A 25,613-nucleotide genomic window follows, 5' to 3' on the forward strand; every position below is an offset into this window, starting at 1 on the left:
TTTACGATTTGTTATCGCTCAAATAATCTGGGCACCTTAGCTTTTATAACGCTGCCAAACTAACTAAAGATTTGTTTAGAAATATCTAACGATAGAGGATAATATAAGTGTCCATTGATTTTTCCCGATTTCTAAAATTTAAATATTGAAAGTTCTTTAAAATTCATTTCAGTTCACTGCTTTGTTCTCTTTTTAGCTTTTTTTAGTTAATGGCTTGGCAATTGAAAATAAAACACAATGTGAATGAAAATTAACTTTTGAGTCTCCCTGTATTAACATCTGTTATGCTTGCTAAAGCTGCCGGCAACTCTGTTCTTTTGACATTTGTTCATATGTCGACTTTGGACGTTGCTCTCTGCGCCTGTGTAATTTTCTTCAGAATTCTGGTGGACATAGAAAATATTAATGAATTTGGAGTGTAATCAGAGTTTTTTGGAACACAGCGCGGTTCGAATGTAATATGGTTATAGAAAAGTGCATCGAAATTCCTAATAATTTAATAACGAAAATAAAGTGAATTGATTACTCCATTTTAATGTTTTTGTCTTTTCGGTACGTTGGCGAGACGTCGTGAGTGTTATTATTTCTATCAATTATTATTTTCTATCAAAGTTTTAAGTTAAAAGTAAGTGTAGTGCATGTGATCACGGTTTGTCAATTAATTGTTAATCTCAAAATCAAACGAAGTGGTTGATAGTGAGAATGAGAATGTGCTTAGAAATTATTTGGAAAATAAAGTATGAACGAAAGTGACAGAAAGGAGAGTGGTTTGTGTTCAAACGTGTTCACTAAAGGCCAATTTCTAATTAGAAAATTATGATTAATAATGAACATTTTTTACGTGTTCTAAAACAAAATGCTTTAGTCTTTTGGTTATTTCGTTTATGTGTATTCGATTAACTTGGAAACCCGCAGTTTTCCATCGACTGGTAAAAACCTCTAAAGTTTTCTAATATGATAAATGTACATCTAACAAATGCAATTTTAAAATACCAACATTTAGTGGACCTTCTGATATGACTTTACTTCTGATTGGAGCCCAAATATTTTTGAAGTGTTAGATGCCTATCCTCTCTCTTTTTCTTATTAAATTGAGGATTTCTTTCAAATGCACACATGAATCTGAATTTATTAGAATAAATAGATTGTAGCTATTGAAGATGGTTATTCATCAAAACAACGTTGCTAAATTCCATTTCATTATATACATACATACATATTACATTTTCTATAAGTTTTGTAATTTCCTCATATTTTTCTCGCACAGTAAAGCTCAAAGTTTCTTTATTTCCGTATACCTACCAAGTTAAAACATAATACTGCTCATAACAACTCGCATACAGATATCATCGTTAAAGATTAATTTCCGGCAACGAGTTTGAAAGAGAACACAAACGCGACACATTTAATTCAATCAATGTTGAAATTGGAAAACCAAGCCAACTAAATCTAAAACCGGAAAACTAAATTTGCTACGCAAATATTGTAATTACTTGTGACCGTGAAATTCTCTGCGAAAAAAAAAACATTTAAAACAGATCGCACAGTACATATAAATATATAGTATATATATTCCTATTAAAAATTTAATCATCATGACACACTGGGAGGATTTTTATAATACACATTTACCGCCAACCGATTTCGAGGATAATCGTTCATTATTGAAAGAATTTTGTGAACGTCACAATAAATTGCAAAACCGTATCGTCCTTGTAACGGTAAGTTTTCACATATAATTATTGTAAATAATAACATGATATATATGTACATATGTTTGTGATTACATATGCCGTTAACCTATGAAGAATGCTGTGACATTATTTGCCAAGATATACATAAATCCGGTTATTTAAATCTGAATGGCGTGAGAAAGATACACGTTGATGAAACAAATTTTATTTTGGATTAAATTAGTAAAATACTTTTTTTATTTTCTATAAATGGGCTAAAAAGTGAAAAGACTCACATAGAATTTGTTTTAATCACTGGATGGCGTCCACTGCCTCCTTGATGCTAATTTCGCTTCGTTCAAATTTAGCAAACCACTTTTCAAGGGGTTGATTTCCTTGGAGCAGAATGCAAATAAAGTTGGTCGATTCAAAAACTTTGGCTTCAGCAGTGTTAATGTATGCTTTATGAACACACGAAATTTCTTCTGACCAATTTGTCGTGAACTAACACAAGTTCCTACACCCAAAATGCAATAACTCATAATCTAATAGTTCGACAGCAGTAAAATTCGTGCACGTATAAAGGTAAGGGCTGGCTAAAAATTATAAGGATGTAATATTAGTAGTGCCATCTATGTCTCAGCCTACGAACTTTTCAGCCCACCTGTTATGTACTGGCAAATTTTTTCAAACATTTTCTTATCAAACCAGAAACCCTTTGTACACATTTCCTTTTCCAATTTGCATTTCTCAAATTTTCATTTCTGTAATTTCAGTCAGGTGGGACCACAGTACCTCTGGAGCACAATACCGTACGCTTTGTAGATAATTTTAGTGCGGGAACACGTGGCTCAGCATCTGCTGAATATTTTCTCGATCATGACTACGCCGTAATATTTATGTATCGCGTCAAGTCGCTAGAACCGTTTACACGACACCTTACCGGCCAACAATTTTTTGATATGCTCGACATTACCGACAATGGGCAAAGTACATCGATTACAGTTAAACCGGATTCCGTTGATGTATTCGCACCGATATTAGCCAAATATAAACAAGCTCGCGAATCCCAAATGATTTTGTATGTTAACTTTAACACGGTGGCGGATTATTTGTGGCTATTACGTGCCGCTTGTGAATGTCTAGCGGCGTTCGAGGAGAGAGCGTTGTTATATTTAGCAGCGGCAGTATCAGATTTCTACGTTCCTCAGGATATGATGGTAAGTGTTTTTGTGCGTTTGCGGGTACCATTCATATAATGGTTTCTCTTTTGTGAATATTTGACAGATGTTAAGGTGTTTTCGTATTTGTACTCTATCCCTTAAATGTCCAATTTGTTGTACAACTAATTTTGATTTTTATTAACATCACAGAAAAGCAGCGCAAGTAAAAATGCGAAAATATGTGTGTCACAATAATAAATTAGGGGTATTCTCTTGCTCTTGCAAAACCCGGTGCACGGTGCAAGAATTGCAGATTTACAACGGCACAACAACAAACACACGCAGAAAAATATTTGCAAGGGCTGTAAAATATGTCAGACCAAAACCTATGTATATTTGCGTGCAATGTCACGCAAAAATATAATTGCAACCCTGTTGTAGTTGCCATTTTACATAAAGACATATTACGTCGTTAATTTGTTGAGGAAGATAAGTTTTAAATGGATTTTATTATTTCTATTTAAATTTTAAAGATTTGTTACAGTTTTTTTCTTAAAAATGTATGCAGAAGGTGCGCCAATTCACAATAGCCATGCTTAATAGTCATTCACAACAAATTGACCGCATTAGCCATTCATATATCACTAGAATCTGCAATGGGTGATCTCGTGCTCTTGTATATTTCGGTATAGTATTTTTGCAATCTGCAATCTTGCAAGAGCAAGAGAATACCCCTATTGTTTAGCAAATTGAAATATGTAAATGTGGGCATTCGCCTTCTTATCGATGTATTTGAAGCAAGAGCATATTCACAAAACAAACCTTAAAAGATTAACGAAATCGACCAAAGCAAAAAATAAAAATATATTTATTTATATATACATACATACGTATATATCGTCACCTGAAATGCAAAATAACGTATCATCATAAAATTCGAAATTGAGTGTCTTATTGATTACGCTTCACTACTTCAAATTACATGCATATGTTCAACATTTTCAGATTCTGCACTCAGATATGAACCAGTTTTAACCAATATTAACATTTTTTTTCAGTCATGTTCCATTTTTATTCCGTGTTTCATCATTTCCGAAAATGTTGTTACGTTATTTTGCATTTCAGGTGACGATATGTATGTATTTTAGGGTAAACCTGCGGAAATATGTTATTGAAGCGTTAATTTGCTTATTTATTTCTCTTCGTATCTACCTACATATCACGAATTAATAAAGTCTGGAATATTTTTCGCGATTTTGTTTACACAGCTTTCTACTTTCTAATATAATATTTTTTTTATTGAAAGGTACATATATAAGAAGATATCTTCACGAACTACAATCGTCGAACAAATTGTTCAGATCGGCTTACTATAGCATATAACTGGCATCCATGTTTATTTAAAAATTTATTGCCTACTTACATATGTACATAAGTATATTGAATTCATAAAAAAATTGTATTAAATACTGAAAAACACAAAGAACATCTGGAAATTACAAAAATTAATAATTTTATATTATTCTTTCGAGATGAATTTCATAAGCATAGAGAATGAAGCCATCGAATTTTGATTGGCTAAATAAAATCATGCCACAATCAGAATTTAGTAAAAAATCGTTCTCCAATTCTGTAGACATGCTGAGCTGAATGCTGAATTAAATAGTCAGCAATGACATAATGAGTAGTGTAGGACACCCCAACAACAGTACATCATAACAATGCGACCATATGTCACAATCAGCTGTTAGTTTTGCCTACGCATTCTTATTGACAAAAATTTACCTGATAAGAATTTGCAAATTTTGCAAAAAAAAATTTTATTTTCTATTTTTTGGCGGATTTTTTTTTTCATCAGACTGGACAAAAACTGCGATATTACGTAACATCTCAAAATAATAAAATATTTGAATTTCAAAAACATCTACTACCTCTCTTCTCCAGTTTTATTTATCGTTATGCGAAATATTTGTATTACAAGTACTTCAAACAAGTCTGTGCATATCAGAGTGTTTGTAATGAAAACCGTACTTAATTTATACATATGTATGTACCTACATACATATACATATACTTTGTAGATTAAATGTTCACGCCTGAGGTGTCAGGCCATTCATTTTTACTTGCCTCACTATCAACATATCGCCACATTGATTATCTTTAGGCTCAACATATTCATATATTCAGTCATCTACGCTACTATTTTCATCTTCGTTATTATCTTTGCTATCCATATGACCATTGGCAAGGTCTTTGTACACCTCCAACTCAACAGCTGGCATTCTTCGATCGTTCTCGGTCGCCACTGTTGGCGCCCAGCTCGAGTGAAAATGAATGGAATTTTTAGAACAATGGCTGAACATCCACTTACTTATAGACGGACACATTGAATGAGTGTGTTACAGCAACAGGGTGATAACTTACTGGTGATAATGCCTATTTCAACAACACAGCCAACAGCAGCGGGCTCAACCGTGGATTTTAACACAATACTTTAGCTGTATAAACACTTTACTTACTCTACGAGGGTTGCTCGGAAAGAGTAAATTTTAATTCGTGCTTGTTGGCAGATTGTCCGTATTTAATACGGAACGTCAAGGACCCAAAAGGAATATATATGATGAACTCCTGATATTGGATCAGTATAGCATACAGTTATCATACAAACTAACCGATTAAACTTGTGATCCTGTATGAAAAACTTTCTTATTTTATAAGATATCTTCACGAAATTTGTCTCAAGGCGTGGGTAAATTTCTCAACAAAGATTCAGATCGAATCTCTATAGCATATAGCTGTCATACAAACATGTAATTACGATGCAACCAAACTTGACGTTTTTTCTTGTAGGAAAAGCTTCTTGTTGCCACTGTTTTGTTGATCGTCCTTCGTATAAAATATAGTAAATGTACTCATATACATACATATGTATGTAAATGACTTTATTATCATTTTCAATATTCCATTCAGTTTAATTTTATCATCCGCTTTGCGTCAACGTGCCACTCCACTAGCACTCACAAGGGTCTCTTGAATATGCATGCCTTCGGCCAACTATATTATGGTGCTGGTGTGACATCTGTGCCACCACAAAGGCGCTAAGCAGACTAGATATATTAGTAACTATGTGAGTCTGTTGCTTTCGCCTGTCATTTATTTGTGAAAAGTTTGCTTCGATGTTGGGTGACGGTCGCCTTGACATTGTCCTTGCTCGCCACCACTGTCTTGCTGTCGCCAGCAGCAGCGCAAACGAGCGTAGCTTTGTTGCTTCACTGACTGCAAACTTGGCCGTCGTTGTTTTGCTCTAATTCTCTTTGCCTTGATGTCATTGGACCGGGCTTGTGAATGAAGCGCGGAAGCGTCATTGTGTGGCGCACATACATACATACATACATACTTATGTGGGCATCTACATATATGTATGTATGTAAGTTTAAATGTGGGTATGTGAGTTGCTGCTTGTTGCTATTCCCGACCAACTATTTGTAGTTTGTAATATAGACGATTCGCACATTCATTGTTTATTATCTGAACAAAATTGACTCGGACAGACAAAAAACAACATTTCCATGTATTTTAATTCTTATTATCCAATTTTCAATACAATTGTTATAAGCTTCGGTTAGGATTGCCCTCAGTGCCTTAAACGAATCACGGTTTTTTTGGTTTCAGCTCATTAAGGGACAGTTTCGACGTCATATTCATAAACTTACGATCCGTCACCAGTATTGATGCATTGCGTTTATACACAAAACATTAATATATTGGGATATGCGGAAACATATTATTTATTTTGAGAACCAGACTACAGGCAATAATAAATATTCACTTGACTTCCTTAATATTTTCAGTATAAAACTAACCAAGAATAAAGGGGTTTACTTATTCCGTATCTAGTCGCTAGGAATCTGATGATATATAACAAGGATCTCAAGGCAATAATTTTTACTCAAATATATAGAGTTTATTTTTGAGAATGTCATTCCCATTTTCTAATTTTAGAAATGTTTTACCTGCGAACGGTATTATCCTTCCTACTAAATTCAAACTTAATAAACTACAGTTATTAAATAAATAATAAATAGATCTTATAATGTATGCATATGGAAGTCACAAATAAAAAATAACAAATACATTAAATATTCAAGCAAAGCTAAAATAAATAAAAAAGGCTAGCGTCAAGCCTATGAACTCATAATAAAAAATAAAACCCTGTCTGGCATTTTCATTCTTCATAACTCTAACGAACACAATAACGATTCTTGTACTCACATTAATACTTAAGCTTTAACGAGAGTGTAAAATCCATTTTCAAAACATAATGGAGGAGAGCGTAGGAGATCTGCTTCCGATAGAAAGGTAATTGTAGGAGCTGCCCTATTATAAATGGATAAAGTACATAAATGTATATGTAGGGCATAGCACACATTCACAACCTTCTGCGGCGAAGATTTACTTGGCTTAAAGCCCGTTCGGTGACAATGCCGCATGATGACGGTGGTTATAGACGTCATAGGCAAAGAAAGCCAACTGTTGCCCACAAGGCGATAAAAAAGTCATCATGGCATTAATTCACAGCAAAAGAAGTGAAGAGAGCGTGTGAAGCGCGTGGGAGCGGAAAGTAAGGAGCGACAAGCATTTACAAGTGAAATTATGCAAATCAAATTACTTAACAACGACACTGACTGCTCGCTGGAAGGCGACAACAACATCAATACTGATAATGTAACAGCTTTTACTGCAACAAAAATTGAAAAAAAGTATTTACGATGCTAAAAATAGATTGTTGGAGATAATGTTGACAATGGTGGTGATGTAGACGAAGATGGCTGCATTGTTGTTATTATCTTAGTAAATGCGGTGTAGAAAATGTTTCGAAATTGTTTATATAAGCGGAAAGAAACTTTCGTTTTGCACGTGCTATTAATTACAAACATATTGGAAAAGTTGCCACGAAGTTTGTAACACCCAGAAGGAAACGTCGGTGACCATATAAAGTATAAATGGTCAGTGTACCGAGAAGAGTCGTGTTAGCCGTGTCCTTTCGTCTATAATACTGTGAGCAAAAAATAGTAAGACTTTTTAATTTAAATTTCACGAGAAAACCAATTCGTCGAAATATTTTTTTTCTAGGTTTGTATGACTGCCAGTGACATCTGTGCCAAATATCATATCAAAATAATCATTAGTGTTTAGTATACGTTTGTCTTTCTGTAGTACATAAAGTGCGTTCGGCGATTTTTACGATGAGTGAAATTATTCAACAAAGAAGCTGTATTAAATTTTGTTTGCGGAATCAAATTCCTGGTGCCGAAACGTTCAGAATGTTGGAAAATGCCTTCGATGATAATTGTTTGTCGATCAACACGTCAATAAAATAAAGGAATTTGTGCTTGAGAATTGACGATTAACAGCCAGAGATCTGACTGTCATCGTTAGAATATCGGACGGATAGTGAAAACAATTTTGAGAGATTATTTGTGCCTAAGAAAAGTGAAAGCACGATTGGTTCCAAAATCACTTAATTTTTTCGAAAAACAGTCTTGTATCTATGCTTACGACCCGGAAACAGACGATCAATCGACCGAATATCGTGGCAAAGGGAGCCGTAGCCGAAGTTTTCTTCGATTATCGAGGTGTGGTGATTCCGATTTTTTTTCGACAGGTCAAACTGTCAACAAGGAATAAAATTTAAGTGTTATGCGTAGCTTGCCCGAAGCTATACGTAAAAATGAGTCCGGAATTATGGACTGACAACTCTTGGTTTTTGCACCACGATAATGCACCGTCACATACTGCATTGATTCTTCGTGAGTCTTTCTCCAAATTTCCAACCAATATCGTGCCACCATATTCGCCTGATTTAGCCCCGTGTGACTTCTGGATGTTCCGGAAACTCAAACGAACATTTTTTCTTGTTTGTATTGAGCTTTATTTGTTGTAAAATTAAAAATTGCCCGTAATTAAACAGTTTTAAATTTTAATTAAACAAATTTAATTAATTTTTAAAAAAGCATATATAGAACTTGCCAAAAGTAAATATTTTAGCTGACATTATTGTTAAACAACTTTTTATACCCTGAACAGGGTATATTAAGTTTGTCACGAAGTTTGTAACACCCAGAAGGAATCGTCGGGGACCCTATAAAGTATATATATAAATGATCAGTATGTCGAGCTGAGTCGATTTAGCCATGTCCGTCTGTCTGTCTGTCTGTATATATACGAACTAGTCCCTCAGTTTTTAAGATATCGTTTTGAAATTTTGCAAACGTCATTTTCTCTTCAAGAAGCTGCTCATTTGTTGGAACGGCCGATATCGGACCACTATAACATATAGCTGCCATACAAACTGAACGATCGGAATCAAGTTCTTGTATGGACAACTTTCACATTTGACAAGGTATATTCACGAAATTTGGTATATATTATTTTCTAAAGCACCAATGTAATCTCCCAAGAAATTGATCAGATCGGTTAACTATAGCATATAGCTGCCATACAAACTGAACGATCGAAATCAAATTCTTGTATGGACAACTTTCACATTTGACAAGATATATTCACGAAATTTGGAATAGATTATTTTTTAAGGCAACAATGTAATCTCTACATCTCTAATACAAACTGAACTCATAGTTACTAACAGAAACGCACCTGTGAAGGGTATTTAGCTTCGGTGCAACCGAAGTTAACGTTTTTTCTTGTTTTTTAATAAATTCGGTTTCTACACTTTATATACATACATACATATACATATGTACATCCACCTTGACTTGCTTTTGGCTTCGCTCAAAGTTACATAATTTAACTTGACTTGAGTTTTTTTTTTTTACTTTCAAGTGCTTTGTATGCTCCTTAAGCTCCTAACGTAACCATGGAACCGTTACATCATTAAATATATGCTTTCCGTCAGCTTCACAAATTAATGGAATTAATTTCAAATCCCCAAATTGCACACGACTCAAAGCATTCAGCATTTATTTTCCCTCCCCACAATTTTTGTACGCTTCCTTTTCCGCGCTAGAGGTTCATTATTTATTTTACGATGTTAAGCTGTGCTTATTGGCGCAAAAGCCTCATGGGTTGATTTATATGCAAGTATTTAGGTGTGCGTCTATATTTAATATTTATTGAAAACGCGCAATCACTCTTACATAAGTGAAATTGAATTATTATACACACATATACACATATTTACATATGTGTATGTGTGTCTACTTGTATGCCGCTTGTAAATGCTCAAGGCGCATAAAATACGAACGCGCCAAGCACCAAATGCTTTTTAGAGCTCAAATTCCATTTGTGCTGCGGAGTTTCTGGCATACACACACAGCATATTTTAGTATTTCTGTATATTTGTTTTTACTTCTGTGTGTGTGTGTGCTGCGTAAATCGCATTTAAATGTGTTTGTTCTCATCCTAAATGATGCTCAGTCAATATTAAATGCAAATAATTGAAATGTCAAAATAAATGACAGTCATGACAATGCCTTTGTTGAAATTACCGTTAATTCAGTTCATCCACATTTGCGCATAATTTATATTTTTGCTAACTGCTTCTGTGCGTGTGTGTGTGTGGCTGAGTGTGATTGTTTTTCTCTGTGTGCATTTAATTCGAAATTCTGAAAGATTTATTAGCAAAATTTTAGTATATTTACAAGCATCAATGACATTCGCCGAAGAGCTAGTCAGACACACATTATCAGCATACACATATGTATACATACATTCATAAGTGCTATAAATGTTCATATGTCACATATATTTGCAAGTGAAATATTCATTTCATTTTGTTTTGATATTCGTTCAACCACAACTCTTCGAACTGACAAGTCCAGTTAGGCTAGTAAACAGGCATCCCCGCCCTCGCCTGGACAACCAACTGTTTATCACTACTTTTAACTTTTTATATATTGTATTATATTATATGCATATTCGTCTATCCATATGTCTGTATTTATTTATGTATGTAATTTTTGCGCCTATGGCTATACTATATATTTGCTTTGCAGCAAAAGGATTTCATGCGGCAGCAAGGCTAACTGCGCTGCTCACTCGTCATTGAAGCACTGGCGTTAATGAATGTTAATGAATGAATTATACACTTGCAGCTGTTAGCTTTTCATATTTTTTTCTGTTGTCGCATTCTAGTTATGTTGTGTGTTTTTTTTTAATTTTTTTGCGTTTCGTTGCCTAATTAAAGCTGGGATAAAGTAATTTAATAGCATCTATGTTGATTAACGCTAGCGGACAGGGTCGAAAGCAATTGAAATTGTTGAAAAAATTCTTATGAAAGATGGGAAATTAGTTAAAGAATTTCTGTATTTCTAATTTAATAGCTAGAAAGACGTAAGTCCCGTTATTTTCATTCTTCCGACGCGCGGTAATTATTAAGGGGTCAGTAGGGTAATCTTTTTCCAATTTTTTTTTTTGCATTTTCTGTTCCCTTATAACTTTAGAATAAACGTAGAAACCCACTTTCCAGTGGGGTTTCGAAAAAGGCCCAAAAAGAAGAATACCGCTCGACGTTCGGAGCGCTCGGAGTGCACACTTCAAACTTTAAACGCGTTTCTCTCAAAAAACACACTTTTTAAACTGGCGGACATGATTCTGGTCGAACAACTCAACCGATTTGCTTAATTTCTTTTTTTAATATTCACAGAACGCCTGGCTATCGTCCTTATATTTTTTATAATTTATTGACATTGTTATGACAAAATTTATGTAGAAAAACATGGGCAAAAATTAAAAAGAAAAAGTAATTACTTTTTTATTTATCAACATTTTTTCATGCTTCTAATAGGGACAATAACCATTCACATACTTTTTTAGAATAAATTGGAGTTTTTGTGTTTCAGATGATCCAAACATGAGAAATCGTATCCGCCAGTGAAAAAACGCATCTCATTCACCCAGCCATTTCTGCGACAGATTTCATCAAAAAATTCAGAACAAATTTTTTTTTATACACTCCACGATATACCTCATGATATGTGAAAAAAGTTGTATTGTAGAATAAAAATTTGTATGAAAAAAAATGTCAAAAAAAAAACAGGCCAGATTACCCTACTGACCCCTTAAACTGTATTGGTGCGACAAAAATTCTACTATTTTGACTATTAATTGCTTAAAATTATGCTTATAAATAAATACTACAACAAATACTTGTTCGAACTTGCGGTTGGTTGGCCTGGCTTATAAAAAATGCTGCTGCAGTCGTTGCCTACATTCCGGCGCATGTATTATGAAATATAAATACATCTATGTATAATTAAACATATAAACTCTTCCAAAAATAGAGTACGAAAGTGTTTATTAAGAGGCACATCTACGGTGATATTAAAAAAAAAAAAATTTTTTTTTTTCAAATTGTGTTATGCTTATAAAATTACATAGTATGGCTTTATAAATACTTTTTGAATTGCAGATTACTTAAGTTCAATTTGCTCCATCCATATTTAAAAGAGATATTCTCAAACTAGTACATTTTTCAAATTTATTTCAGTGATGTTACTGCCGTATCAGTTCAAGGAAATTTATTAAATTCCAAAAAAACTTGTATTACTTAAATTGCTGATGAATAATGAAGGTTTCTGAGCTTTCTTTTATGGAACGGAATCATTTAACAGATTATTGCTTTTTTAAATTTATACATAAAGTATAAAATAAAATAAAATGATAAATTATGAATTTTCTCGCGGTTTTAATGCATATCATTTACTTGCTTTACTTTAAAAACATTTTGTTAAAAATCTTAAAAAAATATATTAAAAAAAAAAAAATTAGAAAATAGTAAAAAAAAAATTATTAAAAAAAGGCAATAAAACCATAATTGATATAGTCTTTAATATTTTTATGTGTTAAGTTGCAATATTTATGAAAACTCAATTTGAAATAAAATCTTTAAAATCTCTTTTTATTTCTTTGTCTGTTGTCTATGTCAACGACCATCTTCATACTTCATTTGCATGCATATTCACTTAAGTATAAAGAACCTAATAGTTTTCTATACTTTCCGCTCAATTTCAATGATTTTTCTATTCAGAATCACAAAGAAATTCTTTTCACACTGTCGACATGTCACCGACTCTTTATATTAACATACAACGACACAAATTGATTATAATGCCTTAAATGCACATATCATTGTATATGTATGTATGCAAAGTGGAAGCATACGATTTCTTTGGTAAATTATTATTATATGCACAAATACACATTTGTATGATTTTGTATGTAAATGAATTGGTAATGTAATAGTGCCGGGGGCGTATGAGTAACCTTACAAAGCAATATTTGTAGCAAGATGGAAATGAATGGAATGAAAGTTTTAAAAACACAGATGCTTTAATTCAGTAATAATAGAACTTGTTAAAAGAGATTATTGGGAAAATAAGTATTTTTAATTTTAAGGGATTAGTAAAAAAAGTTAAAAATTATAAAAATTGGCACCTAATGAAGTGGGAACTGAAAAATCTGAAGCAAAAAAAAGTTATTAATCTAGAATAAATCGCTACCACGGAAAATGTATATATTTTTTTTCAAGAGTACGTGAATAACTTAAAAAATATATTTTTGTACCAATTTTTTAGGCTGTTTTGATTTTTTTAATAGTACAAATTTAAATTTGAGGACCTATGTTAAGTAATAGTAACATACATATTATATGTTAAATAAGTCTATAAAAAAAATCTCTAAAATGTTCAAGTAAATCGGTTCAGTAGAATTTGAGAATTCGTGGGAATCGTTTTAAAAAAGATAGTATCTAAAAAAAAGCGATTGAACTCGTCCCCGTATCACAATATTGATAACACGGAACGCATGAAAATATCTCGGCACATTCGCTTATTACATCCCCTTAGTGTGTAATTATAACTTAAGTTCAATCAATAAATTTTCGAATGCAACTTGCCATTCATCATCACTAAATTCTCATAATTATTGTTGTAATGATTACTATATAGTATGTATTTCCCTTTCATCACTTGTCATATTAATCAATGTATGTATGTACTATATATAATTATTTTGATTTACTTTGCAGCCTACTCACAAAATACAGTCCGGTCAAGGTGCACCGACAATCTCGCTGCAGTTGGTGCCAAAAATGCTTGCGCCATTGGCAAGCCTCTGGGTGCCACATGCATTCGTTGTCTCATTCAAGCTGGAAACAGACGAGAATTTATTGATTACCAAGGCGCGCGATAGTCTCTTCAAGTACAATCATAAGGTGAGTACACGTGCACTTCAATTGTGTGTATATGACATATGTATATTACATACACATACATATGCATATTAATATGCCATATTGCCTTTTATGTTACCATGCTTTAGTTTGCCCTCTGGCTAATATGCCCCTTCACCTTCGGCCATTTGCATTTCTATAGCTACCTTTATGAATTAACCCTATTCAACCCACCGATGACACACCCAATACAACCCAACAATAACAACAAATGAAAGAGAACACTAGAAAACGTGTTGTGCAATTTAAAATATCAATATTTGCATTTGTGGCCTGAACTCTGTTGGCCCGGTGGCCTGTTGGTAATGAAAGTGGTCGACAGCACGACAACCAAACAGACTGACACGCCAACATTCCAAGGCACACAAGCATGCCTTCGATCGTTGCATATTTGGTTTATTAATACTCATAGTTATTCATAAGTGAATGTTGTATATATATATATTTATGTATATAAGTATATATACATAGGTGTTTAATGTTGTTGGCGATTAGTATTTTATGGCATGTGGACATTCGATTTTAAAACGTTTCATTTGCATTGCCCGATAAATTCGTGTTTTTTCGTAATTATAAAGATTTACTAGAGCGAATGTAAATCCTATCCTTGAACTTATATTGTGACAAAAAAGCACCCCAAAATCGTAATTAAATTTCCCGGATAAATGATATTTCAAAAAAATGTATTTTGCTAAGTTGGTAGGACTGTCCTTAATTACTATGCCCAATATGAGCGCAAACTGCCAACGGTGATTCAGTTTTATAAAAAAAAAAACAAGCCAACGAGTGGTACAAAGCCTTCAAAGACGGTCGAGAAATCATTTTTTGACCTCCTTTACTTATGAAAATATTTAAAAAGTCAAGGATATAGTGCTTGAAAATCGTTAGACAGGTGTTGGAGAGATGGCAAGAGAGCCATCTCCGTTCGAATGATTTTGGTGGATATTTTGAGTATGAAACACGTTCTTGCTCGACTCATTCCGATAGAACTGAATTTGTTTTTTTTTTTTAAGAGTGCCGTAAATAGGTCTCTTTGGACAATTTTGATTGTGCGAATCAGATCCCACATTCATGTAGAGCCTATCGATCAACCACCGTATTCACCAGATTTGGCTTCGTATGAGTTTTTTTTTGTTCCCCAAATTGAAATTGCCGCTTCGTGAAACCCGTTTTTAGTCGACAGAAGAGTTAAAACAAAATTCGCCGAATAAGTGTTTTGAGGACTTGAAAAATAGTTGGCAGAAGTATTTTAGATCTGGTGGCAATTACTGTGAAGGCGACAAAAGTGATTTATCAAACCGCTAGAACTGAATGACTTGTTGATTTACTAGATAATCCCCGTACGGAAGGGTAATAAAACCCATCAGCGGCATCCGTCCAAATAGCATTCCAGTGAAAAGTGTGACTGTGTAACAGACGGATTAGGTTGCTAAGTCCAGACTTCAAATTTTTAAAGTGAGAGTATATCTTAGTATTACATACACTGGAAGAAGATCAACAGAATACTTGTAGAAGCGAACTTATCCTTTTCCAACAGAACAGTTTGGAGTAAAATACCGAAAGATGTACCCACTATTATATATACATACTTATTAAATATTGGACTATGCAAAATGCCAATTTCTTTCAATAAAGAATATTATCAAGTTCTTTTCAATCTCGAATCACGGGCTGAGAGTGTAGCTAAAGGGTAAACGAAGACGTTCCAAACCCTTCTATCAAAAGTTGTTTGAAACCTTGGAACAAATGCCTTGGCACGACACAACGTAATGTGGGTAATGCTAATGATTTGTCCGGTTTCTAAACTTCTTAGACAAATGAAAATTAAGTAGAAATAAACATATCAACAAAAATTAACCTTAAACGTTAGACCGAAATCCGACTAGAATTTTGCTAGCAACTGATTTAGTCCAAATTACTCATTCATCGAACTGTCCTGTGTGCTTGTCGAATAAATATACATACATTACATTTAGACAGAAAAATCCGTATATTTTTAATCAGCTAGAGTGAGATGTAATGGCGATCCTCCAACTTCTCGATAACATTGCACGATTGACTTTTTAGTTTACGGAGATTGTCGCTAACTTTTTTTCTTTGGAGGCCAGACTCAGTGAACACGGTAGATGTAGAAGCAATTTGAAGCCTCACTTAAGAAATTTTGCAATCGCTTCTATACGAGTCGATGACCGGCTTGAGTTCGCGCGGCACTCACTTTGTACCAAGCTTTCTCATAATAGTTTTTTCGATTTTTTCATATTTTCATCGCCTTTGGATCTCATATGAACGATACGGAATTTTCACTCACACTAAGGAATATTGCGACAGTTGTGCAAATTCGACGCGTGCCTTTTGAAGGTTATGTCTAACTACAGAATATATCCATACGAAGTTTTTAGCCTGCAATGTTTGTAATGTCAGCAGCGTTCCCAAAAGTATTGCAATAATAATGCAACAACAAAGTGTCACATGACGCTAAGTTGATTATGGTGCACGTTCATCCTACTAGCTGGTTTCAGTGACACCGCTTGCAAATAGCCAATTTGTCGACACTCACATGCCTCTCCTCTCTCTTAAAATTCCTTGGTAATGTATCTTTGCCAAACATACCAACCTCTAAGGCGTGACGGCTACACATTAACGTTGAAATTGTTTACCTATTTGTGGGGAGATAACCATGTTTTCTGTAATTAGCGGATAGCCAATTCAATAATAATGTTTTGGTCGTAGCTGAACCACCCTTCTTATAGCAAACATAAATATTGAATATATTTTTCCAACAAAGTAATACACACCATGAACTCTTCTTGTTATGGACAATGGCTTAATTGTGTTTCGGGTACAGATAAATCGAGGGAAATTAATATATCAGTTTAGTTTATGACAATTTGTAAGGTTAAGTTTCGTGCATGCCAACAATTTATTTGCCTTTGAAAAGCGTACCAAATGTTTTTATTTCGAAATTGTCACATAGTTTCAGCGCGTTTTCAATGCCAAACATCTCAGTGCACCTTTGTTTACATGCTCACATACACACGCATGCATAGTTATTTTTTTTACAGTTTACCTGGTTTGCATTGCTGACCTTCATTTTGTCCGTATGTGTGTGTTTGTATGGAAATTAATATTTTTTTCACGGCTTTCATACTTGCATACCTTCCACTCTTTTTTTTAAACTGTCACAATCACGTGTGCCATGCAAAACCCTGTGGCATGTGGCAATACAGTAATATGCATGTGTATGTGTATAGCTTTTAGCTATTTCGCTTTCGTGCTACACATTTATATGCTACTATGTAAATATCGTTATTAGGGGGATTAAAAATATTTAACGGCTTTGTCGTAGAAAGTAATATTCTCTGGAAACTAAAAAGTGCCAAAAGGTGTAGAAAGTATTAGATCATGTACGGAAATAGTAATTAAAAATTATAATAGATTATATATTTGTTATAGACTGACACACCCTAATTCCCTATGAACAGAAAATAATGCTCAACTATTATTTGGGACACACCTTCAGGATCTCTTTCTCTTCAATACAATTATTTTTGCGAAATTACACGCCCTAATGCCCAATGAATCGCATAGAATACGCAATTATATTTTCTAACGGACTGACATGCCCTAATGTTCAGTATTCCGTAGATGCTTAACGGATAAAAAATACAAAAACATTTTATTGTTCCAAACAGGTAATACGCAAATAGTTTTGTGCTACAAAATGACGGACCCTAATGCTCAGGTAATACGCAAATAGTTTTGTGCTACAAAATGGCGGACCCTAATGCTCAGCTCTTCGTACAATAATGCCTTACAACAACTGTACGAACAAAATAAACCGGCAATATACAACTATTGTTATTTTTTCTTACAAATTACTATACCCTAATGTCTATTATTAGTATGATAACGCCCCAAAACCTCTCTTTGATCTCCAAAAAATATATTACTAAATAAATTTAAAAAAACGTATATATAATTATTTTTTTGTAACAAACTGACACACCCTAATTATCCGTTATTAGTATGATAACGCCTCAAAATCTCTTTTTGATCTCCATAAATATAATACTAAATAAATTTAAAAAAATATATGTATATGTATATAATTATTTTTTGTAACAAACTGACACACCCTAATTCTAATATTTTCCTTCAATATTGCCCTAAAACAACTGTCTGCGCTGTTACACTACATATATATAACTAAATAAGTACACTTAACCACTTAGGCGTCGTTCATGTTTCTTTCTTTGGACCACTTTTGCACCTTTTTTCCATTCGTAAGCTTTACTGTTCATTATTTCATATATTTTTCTCCCCCCACGCAGATGGTCATTGCGAATATTCTACAAACACGTAAACATCGCGTCGTTTTCGTTTCGCCAACCATGTCGTACGAAGTGCATCTGAGCAGAGAGCAGGCGCTGCAAGGACTCGAAATTGAGGAGCCGATTGTTGCCGATCTCGTAAGTACTATTCACCAGTTAATTTATTTTATTACAAAGTCGTATTCAATTACTACACACTAATTGACTGTTTCCTTTTCACGAATATTTTTTTTTTCTGAACTGTATTTTATTGTTACTGCACTCTTCATGGAAAAGGGAGGTTAATAACGTTATATAAACTTGCTTTCATTTTAAATGAACTCATAGCATACATAAAATTTTGTTCTTAATCGGATCAAAACAAAAATATTTTCGAAAAAAGCAGCTTTTTTCAATGCGAAACTTAAAATTTCACTCTCATATTGTATGCTATTTTGAAAATGTAGAAACCGATTTATGATGGTGATTTGAAGCGGTTAAACCTACTTGTGCATTTCAAGAATTGTTTGCATATGTCGAATATATGTAAGTATGTATGTGCATTTTAAAATGTTCCCCAAAATTTTAAATTAATTCCGCAAATAGTTTCGGAGATATGAATTTATCATCGGCACCCGAACTTTAAATACTTTTTCCGCAAACGCCATTTTCAGAATCGTTGAGGAAAATTGCTCCGAAGCGGCTTGACAGATTGACTTGAAATTTTCTCCCGACTATCTTAGATATATTTTTCAGATAATAATTAAAGGAATTTTTTATAATTATTTTGAGTTTTTAAGTTAATTTACACTTCAGATTTTTACACAAAAAAAATACTTGTTTTTTGGAAAGCCGCCATTTATATTATTTTGTTTAAAGTAATAATTGATTTGTCTGGTTTTTGGTTATAACATAATTTTAAGCAGAAATTAGCTACGGGATCAAGGAAATCCAGAATTTTTCAAAATGAAATTATTATTAAAGTTCATTTAATTCTGTAAATTATGTTTTACTTAAAATGTCTTTAAAAAGATATTACAAAGAAGATGTTTTTTTCTGACATATCAGTGATTACCATATACATATGTAAGTCTTCAGAATTATTGTTATTATATATTATGTTTCGGATGAACGATTAGGATTTTCAAAGAACTTGTTACGTATTAGAAGATCTAAGATGATAGTAGGACTATAGACGGTCAATTTGATGTCCAACTTATTGGAAATAATTTTCGATATCTTGCCTAATTAATACTTTTGCTACTCATCAGTATCTACTGGATTTGGCAATTATCGTCAATGTCTAGATCTACCAAAAATCTCTGGTCATATTTTTCTCATAAGGCGATATTCTGTTGTTCCCACATAAGGAATGGAGTTCGTTCGGAAATGTTTCTTAGCATACGTGAACACTTAAGTGTTTCATTCATCTTCTGGCGAGATTTATTCTGGTACATGTCAGAACTTCGATCTGAAAATGTTTTCATCTGATAACTATACGTTTAAATAATATTCAAGTTGTTTGTTAGTCCGTTCTTTTGTCTGAACTAAAAGCAAAATCTGTATAGTGCATTTATTTTTTATATCCAAGAATTCTAAACAAATCTTAGTGGACGTTACGGTAACGAGTAAGTGTCGAGTTGAGTAAAAGAAGTTCTTTACAATAACTTCCTTCCATTGTTGTTTATCCGCAGCAATGATAAACAATATACGGAAGCAAAACAATTTTTTAAATACATTCAAATGTTCCTCTACTGTTTTGTTCTTGTTCTATTAGGGTGTATTATTGCAGTTAAGTAGTGTACTGTAACATTTTTCAAATTAATCCTTTTTTACGGTGCAAGCATTAAAACACGCTAACAGTAAGCAGTACTTAAACTTTTTAGCAGTAAACAATCCTTAGCCTTTGTTTTCAGAGATTGTTTTAAGGAGTTAAAAAATATTAACAGGGATAAAAACATTACGTTTACGCCTACCTACTAGCTGTCCTTCAAAACTGCTCGATATTTGGAATCAACCCAAATAATTGTTAAGTTAAGTTCTACCTGCTACCGTAACTGTTCGGCAGACGACGATATAAAGCCGAGCAAATTTGCATTTCGGCACATTCGCTGAATATCAGCAGACAAGTAACACGTCGCGAAATTTATCGTCTTGAAAAATAAAATATTAATTGAAATATTATTACACAAAATGCCTGGCCTCCTTAAGAAGACTGAAAACGAAAAGAAGTCCAACGCCGTGGAAGGCTCAGGAGAGTCTAATTTGTCAAGTCGAACAGCAGACGTGTCAGCTGAGCCACAACCTATACACTTAACGGCACTTCAGCGTCTATCTATATTAGCTGCTATAATTGCTTTCCAGGATCGCATCGATAAGGAGGAGGAGGAGGAGGAGGGTGAAAGCGATAGTGAGAGCGACACAGATGATAGTGATAGCGATTGGGACGAAGCTCACTATTTCTATTCATCTGCATCAATTCGCCCATATTCATTGGAAACTGCTAGGTTAGCGCCGCAAATGATTGATGAAACGGAGGAAGAGTTATTGGCTGAACGACGTCGCCTACGACGTTCCAATAAACAATCTGAAAACTTTGATAGGAAACCAAATTGACATTTAGATCACGAAAATATATTTTGCAGTTACTTCAGAAGAATTGGACCATTTGCTTGCTTGCCTTGTTGAAAAATTTGTAAAATTAATTTCTTTATTTAATAAATAAAATTTAATAATTGTCAAAGCATTCCAAATATAAAAATTTATTAAAAAGTAGTAAGTAAGTTAAGAAGTTCGATCTTAATATTAAGCTTTAAGGTACTAAAAAGACAGAGTTGTCAGGTTTGCTATGATAATTTATACATTAGAACAAAATTATGGGTGATTTATACCGAAAGAGCATTTATCAGCAAGATCCTTCATTGCACTATTTTTTGGACCTATACTATATTCGTGTGGATTATTTTTCAAAATTTGAATGTTTACTTAAGAAAAATATGTACAATAAATAATATTATTATTATATTATTTTCCCATGTAATACTCAATTTACTTATTCCATTCCAAGAGAACCAAAACTGAATCAAGCCAATTTTTAATAGTCGACTGAAACAAATAGGAGTCAAAAGGATCACAGCTATAAGGCGGGGAGGCTGCTTTCCCAAATAGTTGTTAACAAATCTGACAATATGAGACCGAGTGTGGTCAAGATAGAAAATTATTGCTTCGTGTTTAGTCCTAATTCCAGGGGTTTTCAGAAATCGATCGCTTCAATTTGATTAGTTGTTGTCGTTAGCGTTCTCCATTAATGGTTTCCCCCGATTTTAGAAGCTCACAACCCACCAAATACAGAGCGTAAAGGATACTCGGCTGTCATTATGGATCCATTTTTAATACAATCTGATGCAAAAACAACTGTTTTGTACAGTTCAAGCAGAACTTCTATAACCGGCTGCTTTTAAACATTTTCTAATGGTTGTTTGATTAGCTCGCAAAGATTCTGCGAGCTTTTCTCGTGTTTGACTACAATCTTCTTCGAGTAATGCTTCCAGTTGCTCTTCTTTAAATTTTTTTTCGCCGCTTACGACGTTTTCATCTTCGGAGTCAAAATCACTACTTGTACATCGTGCAAACCAGTTTTGGCACGCTTGCTCAACTAGAGCTTCTTCACCATAAACTTCCCTTCCTCTAGGACATATTAAAGTAATGAAGAAGAACTCCCCGAAAATCACTTTTTCATATCTGAGAGAAAAAATTAAACAACAATGATTGATATTTACTGAAAAAGGCGCTCAAGGGCAGTAGGTTTCCACTGCATGTTTGGAATATTGAATTCATAATCAAGTTACGCCATCTCATGGCAAACCGTACGAATATAGTTATAAACCCAATATTTAAAGGAAGAAGGTTCCTTCAATTTTAGGCTAAAAAATATCACTTCAGTAAACTCCCTTTTTATGTTCACTGCACACTCAATCAGTGCGCACTCACGCATTTTAGGCTCTATTTTTCTCTCTCTCTTTCTTGTTTTGCTCCTGGTAACACTCCACTGGTTTCCTGAAATCTAATCGTTCAATTTTATGCAGAGGCAGTGCACAGAGAGTTTAAAAGAGACTTTCTCTTCCGAAACTTTTTTATTTATTTATTTTGCAGATCCCTTGAAATTATTTACACCTTTCACAATTCTTCAATTTGCAGGAGTATTTAATCTTCAAAGCAGATGGCTAAGTCATTCTATACCTTATTATATACAGTACTTATACACTATATTTTAGAAGGTCTAAATATATTCTGTATATTTTTAAGATCAGTTTTCTAGAGTTTCACTTTACTATGCCAATAGGGTAATTTCTATACATATATGTACGTATGTATGTAATATGAGGTAATATAACGTTTTATAACGTGTATATATATTTTTCATTCACAGGTGAAAAGGCACAGTGAATACATAAACGGAGCATCAACGAATCGACAATGACCACAGTCGGTGCGGCAAAGACGTCACATGCAGGTCGACTGTCGCGTGACAACACCACATTTTTGTCGTCTATTGAATCCAGGACCAGGCGTCGGCCGTAAATATTAATTTAAGGTAAATGTGTGTGTACAACATCGCTATAAGCTATAGCCAATATACATATATAAATACATATGTATATAAGTGGGGGAAAGTTATTGGAAAAGCAACAGAGGCAATAGCATCGATTGAAGGATATATCACAATTAGTTTATAAAAATAACATAAGAAATATTAAAGTACATATATAGTTTTTATACAATAAGAATGCAACAGAGAAATAATATACGATTAATAGTAACTTTCATATTTTTTACATACATCTGTAGTATACATATATAATATACAACCCATATCTGACGCCCTAAAATACCTCCTATAACCATACATAACGAACAATATATTGAAACATTAGTAATTTTGGTTGGCTAAAAATGTTCAAATTTCGAATATGTGAGCTTTAAATCTCGGCATAGAATATAGAGCGAGTATATACCATTTGTTCCATCTTTTATTACACTGTATCTTTCTTGAAAGCACTTAGTTATATATCTCGTAATCAGTTTTATATATTCTTTGTAATACCATAGATCATTAGAGATTGCAGATGCAGATTTCTTATGGGCACAGTGCTTAAGAGGAAATCTTGAAACGGCTGTTATAGTGCTCCTTACTCCTTGAGACAATAGCTCCAAAAAAATAGTGTGCTCCGCCAAAACATGGTTGAGTTATTCCGGGATACATTCAGCGCAGCTTAACCAGTTTTCCCATACCTATTATATGATTACTATATGTCCTAACAAATATGTTTCCATTTATTTCCATATATACTTATGTATGTACATTCGCTGTTTTGGCCCGCCACAAGTCGGCATCTTTTCTGTTTTTGTCTTTTTGAATAACTCCTTCCGAATAGTTACTTCCTTTGCCTGAGTATTCGTTGTTCCTTTTGAAAGCACTCTTATGGATACTTGTGACACGCTGCATTGTCTTGGTGAAACAGCACTCTTATGGAGACCTTCAAACTCTGCTGATCTTGGTTTTCTCTTATGGATATTAAATGAAATTCTCGCTCAGAAGTAGTTCCCGCATAATTTCTATCTTCTTGTTGCTCAAACTACTAATTATTAAGAAAACCAAATATAGGTTTCTCTCTGGCTTCTCTTGGTTCCGCTTAGTCTTCTACCAAGTCATTCTAATCCCCATCTATTTTTTCTTAACTTTATTTCGAAAACCCGATTAAATTTATATCGTCACAAACAAAAACAAAAAAAAAAAAACAAAAATGAAAGCGATCATACATATTTACACTTAGTATACACGTAGAAAAAGAAGATCAAAACTGTAACAAATCAGTGTAATTTTATTTATTAAAACAAAAGTGTTGAAATAAGACTATATTATGGCAAACGGATTTATATGTATCTAGGGCGAATATTGATAAATTTAATTTGTATGTAAGTAAAAGGCTCATTACAATTATTATTTTGAACACTGCTTTGCAATTTCGTAAATTGCAGTCTGGCATTATTCAATTTCAAAAATTTTACAAAATACTGTCATACCCAAAATATAAGCCATGCCACCATGTTATTTTTTTTCTCAGTATAAAGTGTACCAATAATGTTTCATTACTGAATTTAGTAATAACACTGTGGAACATTTTTGGGCTTATTGTCTGGGGGGTGAGAAATTCCAAGTCAGGGTGATGGTACTAGGTCAGTATAGTAAAACCCTCAAAGGGTTTGGCGTTCGTATGTGTCAGTTTTTTTTATGACCTTTTAAATTTGTTTTCTTATCCTTTTTGCGGCTCCTTTATTCGCACATGCATAGCAATTCAATGGATTGTGACCTTCGCCAGGATTAGTCCAAGTCATTGGGATACGGAATGGCATACTTTCACGTTTTCTATTTTTCCAATCCATTAGACGGTTGTAGCAGCTTTTACACACTATATTTGGTACCTAATTTTCGTTCAATATAACATTTTGGTTGAAGTACATCTCGTATGTTTGAACAAAATCGGTACTGAAATTTCCCCTTTTTTAGGCTTTATTGTATAAAAACGGTTACAAAAATGTTATTCAAAATTTTGGCCGTCGCTAGCTACTACTTTTGACCATACTTCTGGCAGCATGCGTATTCCGTGACGAAAGAACTCCTCATCTTCCGAGTCGATCCAAGTATCAATCCAATTTTTGACTTCTTCATAGGAACTGAAGTGCTCGTTAGCTAGACCGTGTGCCATCGATCGGAACAAGTGGTAGTCAGATGGAGCAACGTCTGGAGAATACGGCGGGTGGGGTAAGATCTCCCATTTCAGCGTCTACAAATATTTTTTGATCACCTTTGCGACGTGAGGCCGAGCATTGTCATGCTGGAGAATGACTTTATCGTGTCTTTCTTCGTACTGTGGCCGTTTTTCTTTTAGTGCTCGGCTCAAACGCATCAATTGCGTTCAGTATCGATCTCCAGTGATGATTTCACTTGGCTTTAGCAGCTCATAATATATCACCCCAGCTGGTCCCACCAAATGCAGAGCATGACCTTGGCGCCGTGAATGTTCGGTTTTCCGTCGACGTGGAGGCATGTTCAGGCTTTCCCCATGACTTTCTTCGCTTAGGATTATCGTAGTGGACCCATTTTTCGTCGCCAGTTACAATGCGATGTAAAAATACTTTTCGGTTGTGCGTTTGA

The 25,613-nt window shown here is 33.8% G+C and overlaps 1 protein-coding gene across 10 annotated transcripts; it reads left to right on the forward strand.

Annotated features, from left to right (window-relative positions):
• The first annotated feature begins 340 nt into the window (after window positions 1-340).
• On the forward strand, window positions 341-24,314 carry LOC126755450 (phosphopantothenate--cysteine ligase). 10 transcript variants are annotated; one of them, XM_050468031.1, is made up of 6 exons: window positions 341-625; window positions 1,268-1,721; window positions 2,450-2,893; window positions 13,884-14,069; window positions 18,419-18,556; window positions 22,827-24,314. In XM_050468031.1, exons 2-6 carry the CDS (start codon window positions 1,596-1,598, stop codon window positions 22,875-22,877), a joined length of 945 nt encoding a protein of 314 aa, XP_050323988.1. In that variant the 5' UTR covers window positions 341-625; window positions 1,268-1,595; the 3' UTR covers window positions 22,878-24,314. The 10 variants fall into 10 exon arrangements, with proteins under 10 accessions (XP_050323988.1, XP_050323997.1, XP_050324028.1 ...); XM_050468040.1 differs by having other exon boundaries at window positions 341-570; XM_050468071.1 differs by having other exon boundaries at window positions 341-570; window positions 1,344-1,721.
• The last annotated feature ends 1,299 nt before the right edge of the window (window positions 24,315-25,613 follow it).

Source organism: Bactrocera neohumeralis, chromosome 2, assembly GCF_024586455.1.
Source record: "Bactrocera neohumeralis isolate Rockhampton chromosome 2, APGP_CSIRO_Bneo_wtdbg2-racon-allhic-juicebox.fasta_v2, whole genome shotgun sequence".
In the NCBI taxonomy this organism is placed as follows: domain Eukaryota; kingdom Metazoa; phylum Arthropoda; class Insecta; order Diptera; family Tephritidae; genus Bactrocera; species Bactrocera neohumeralis.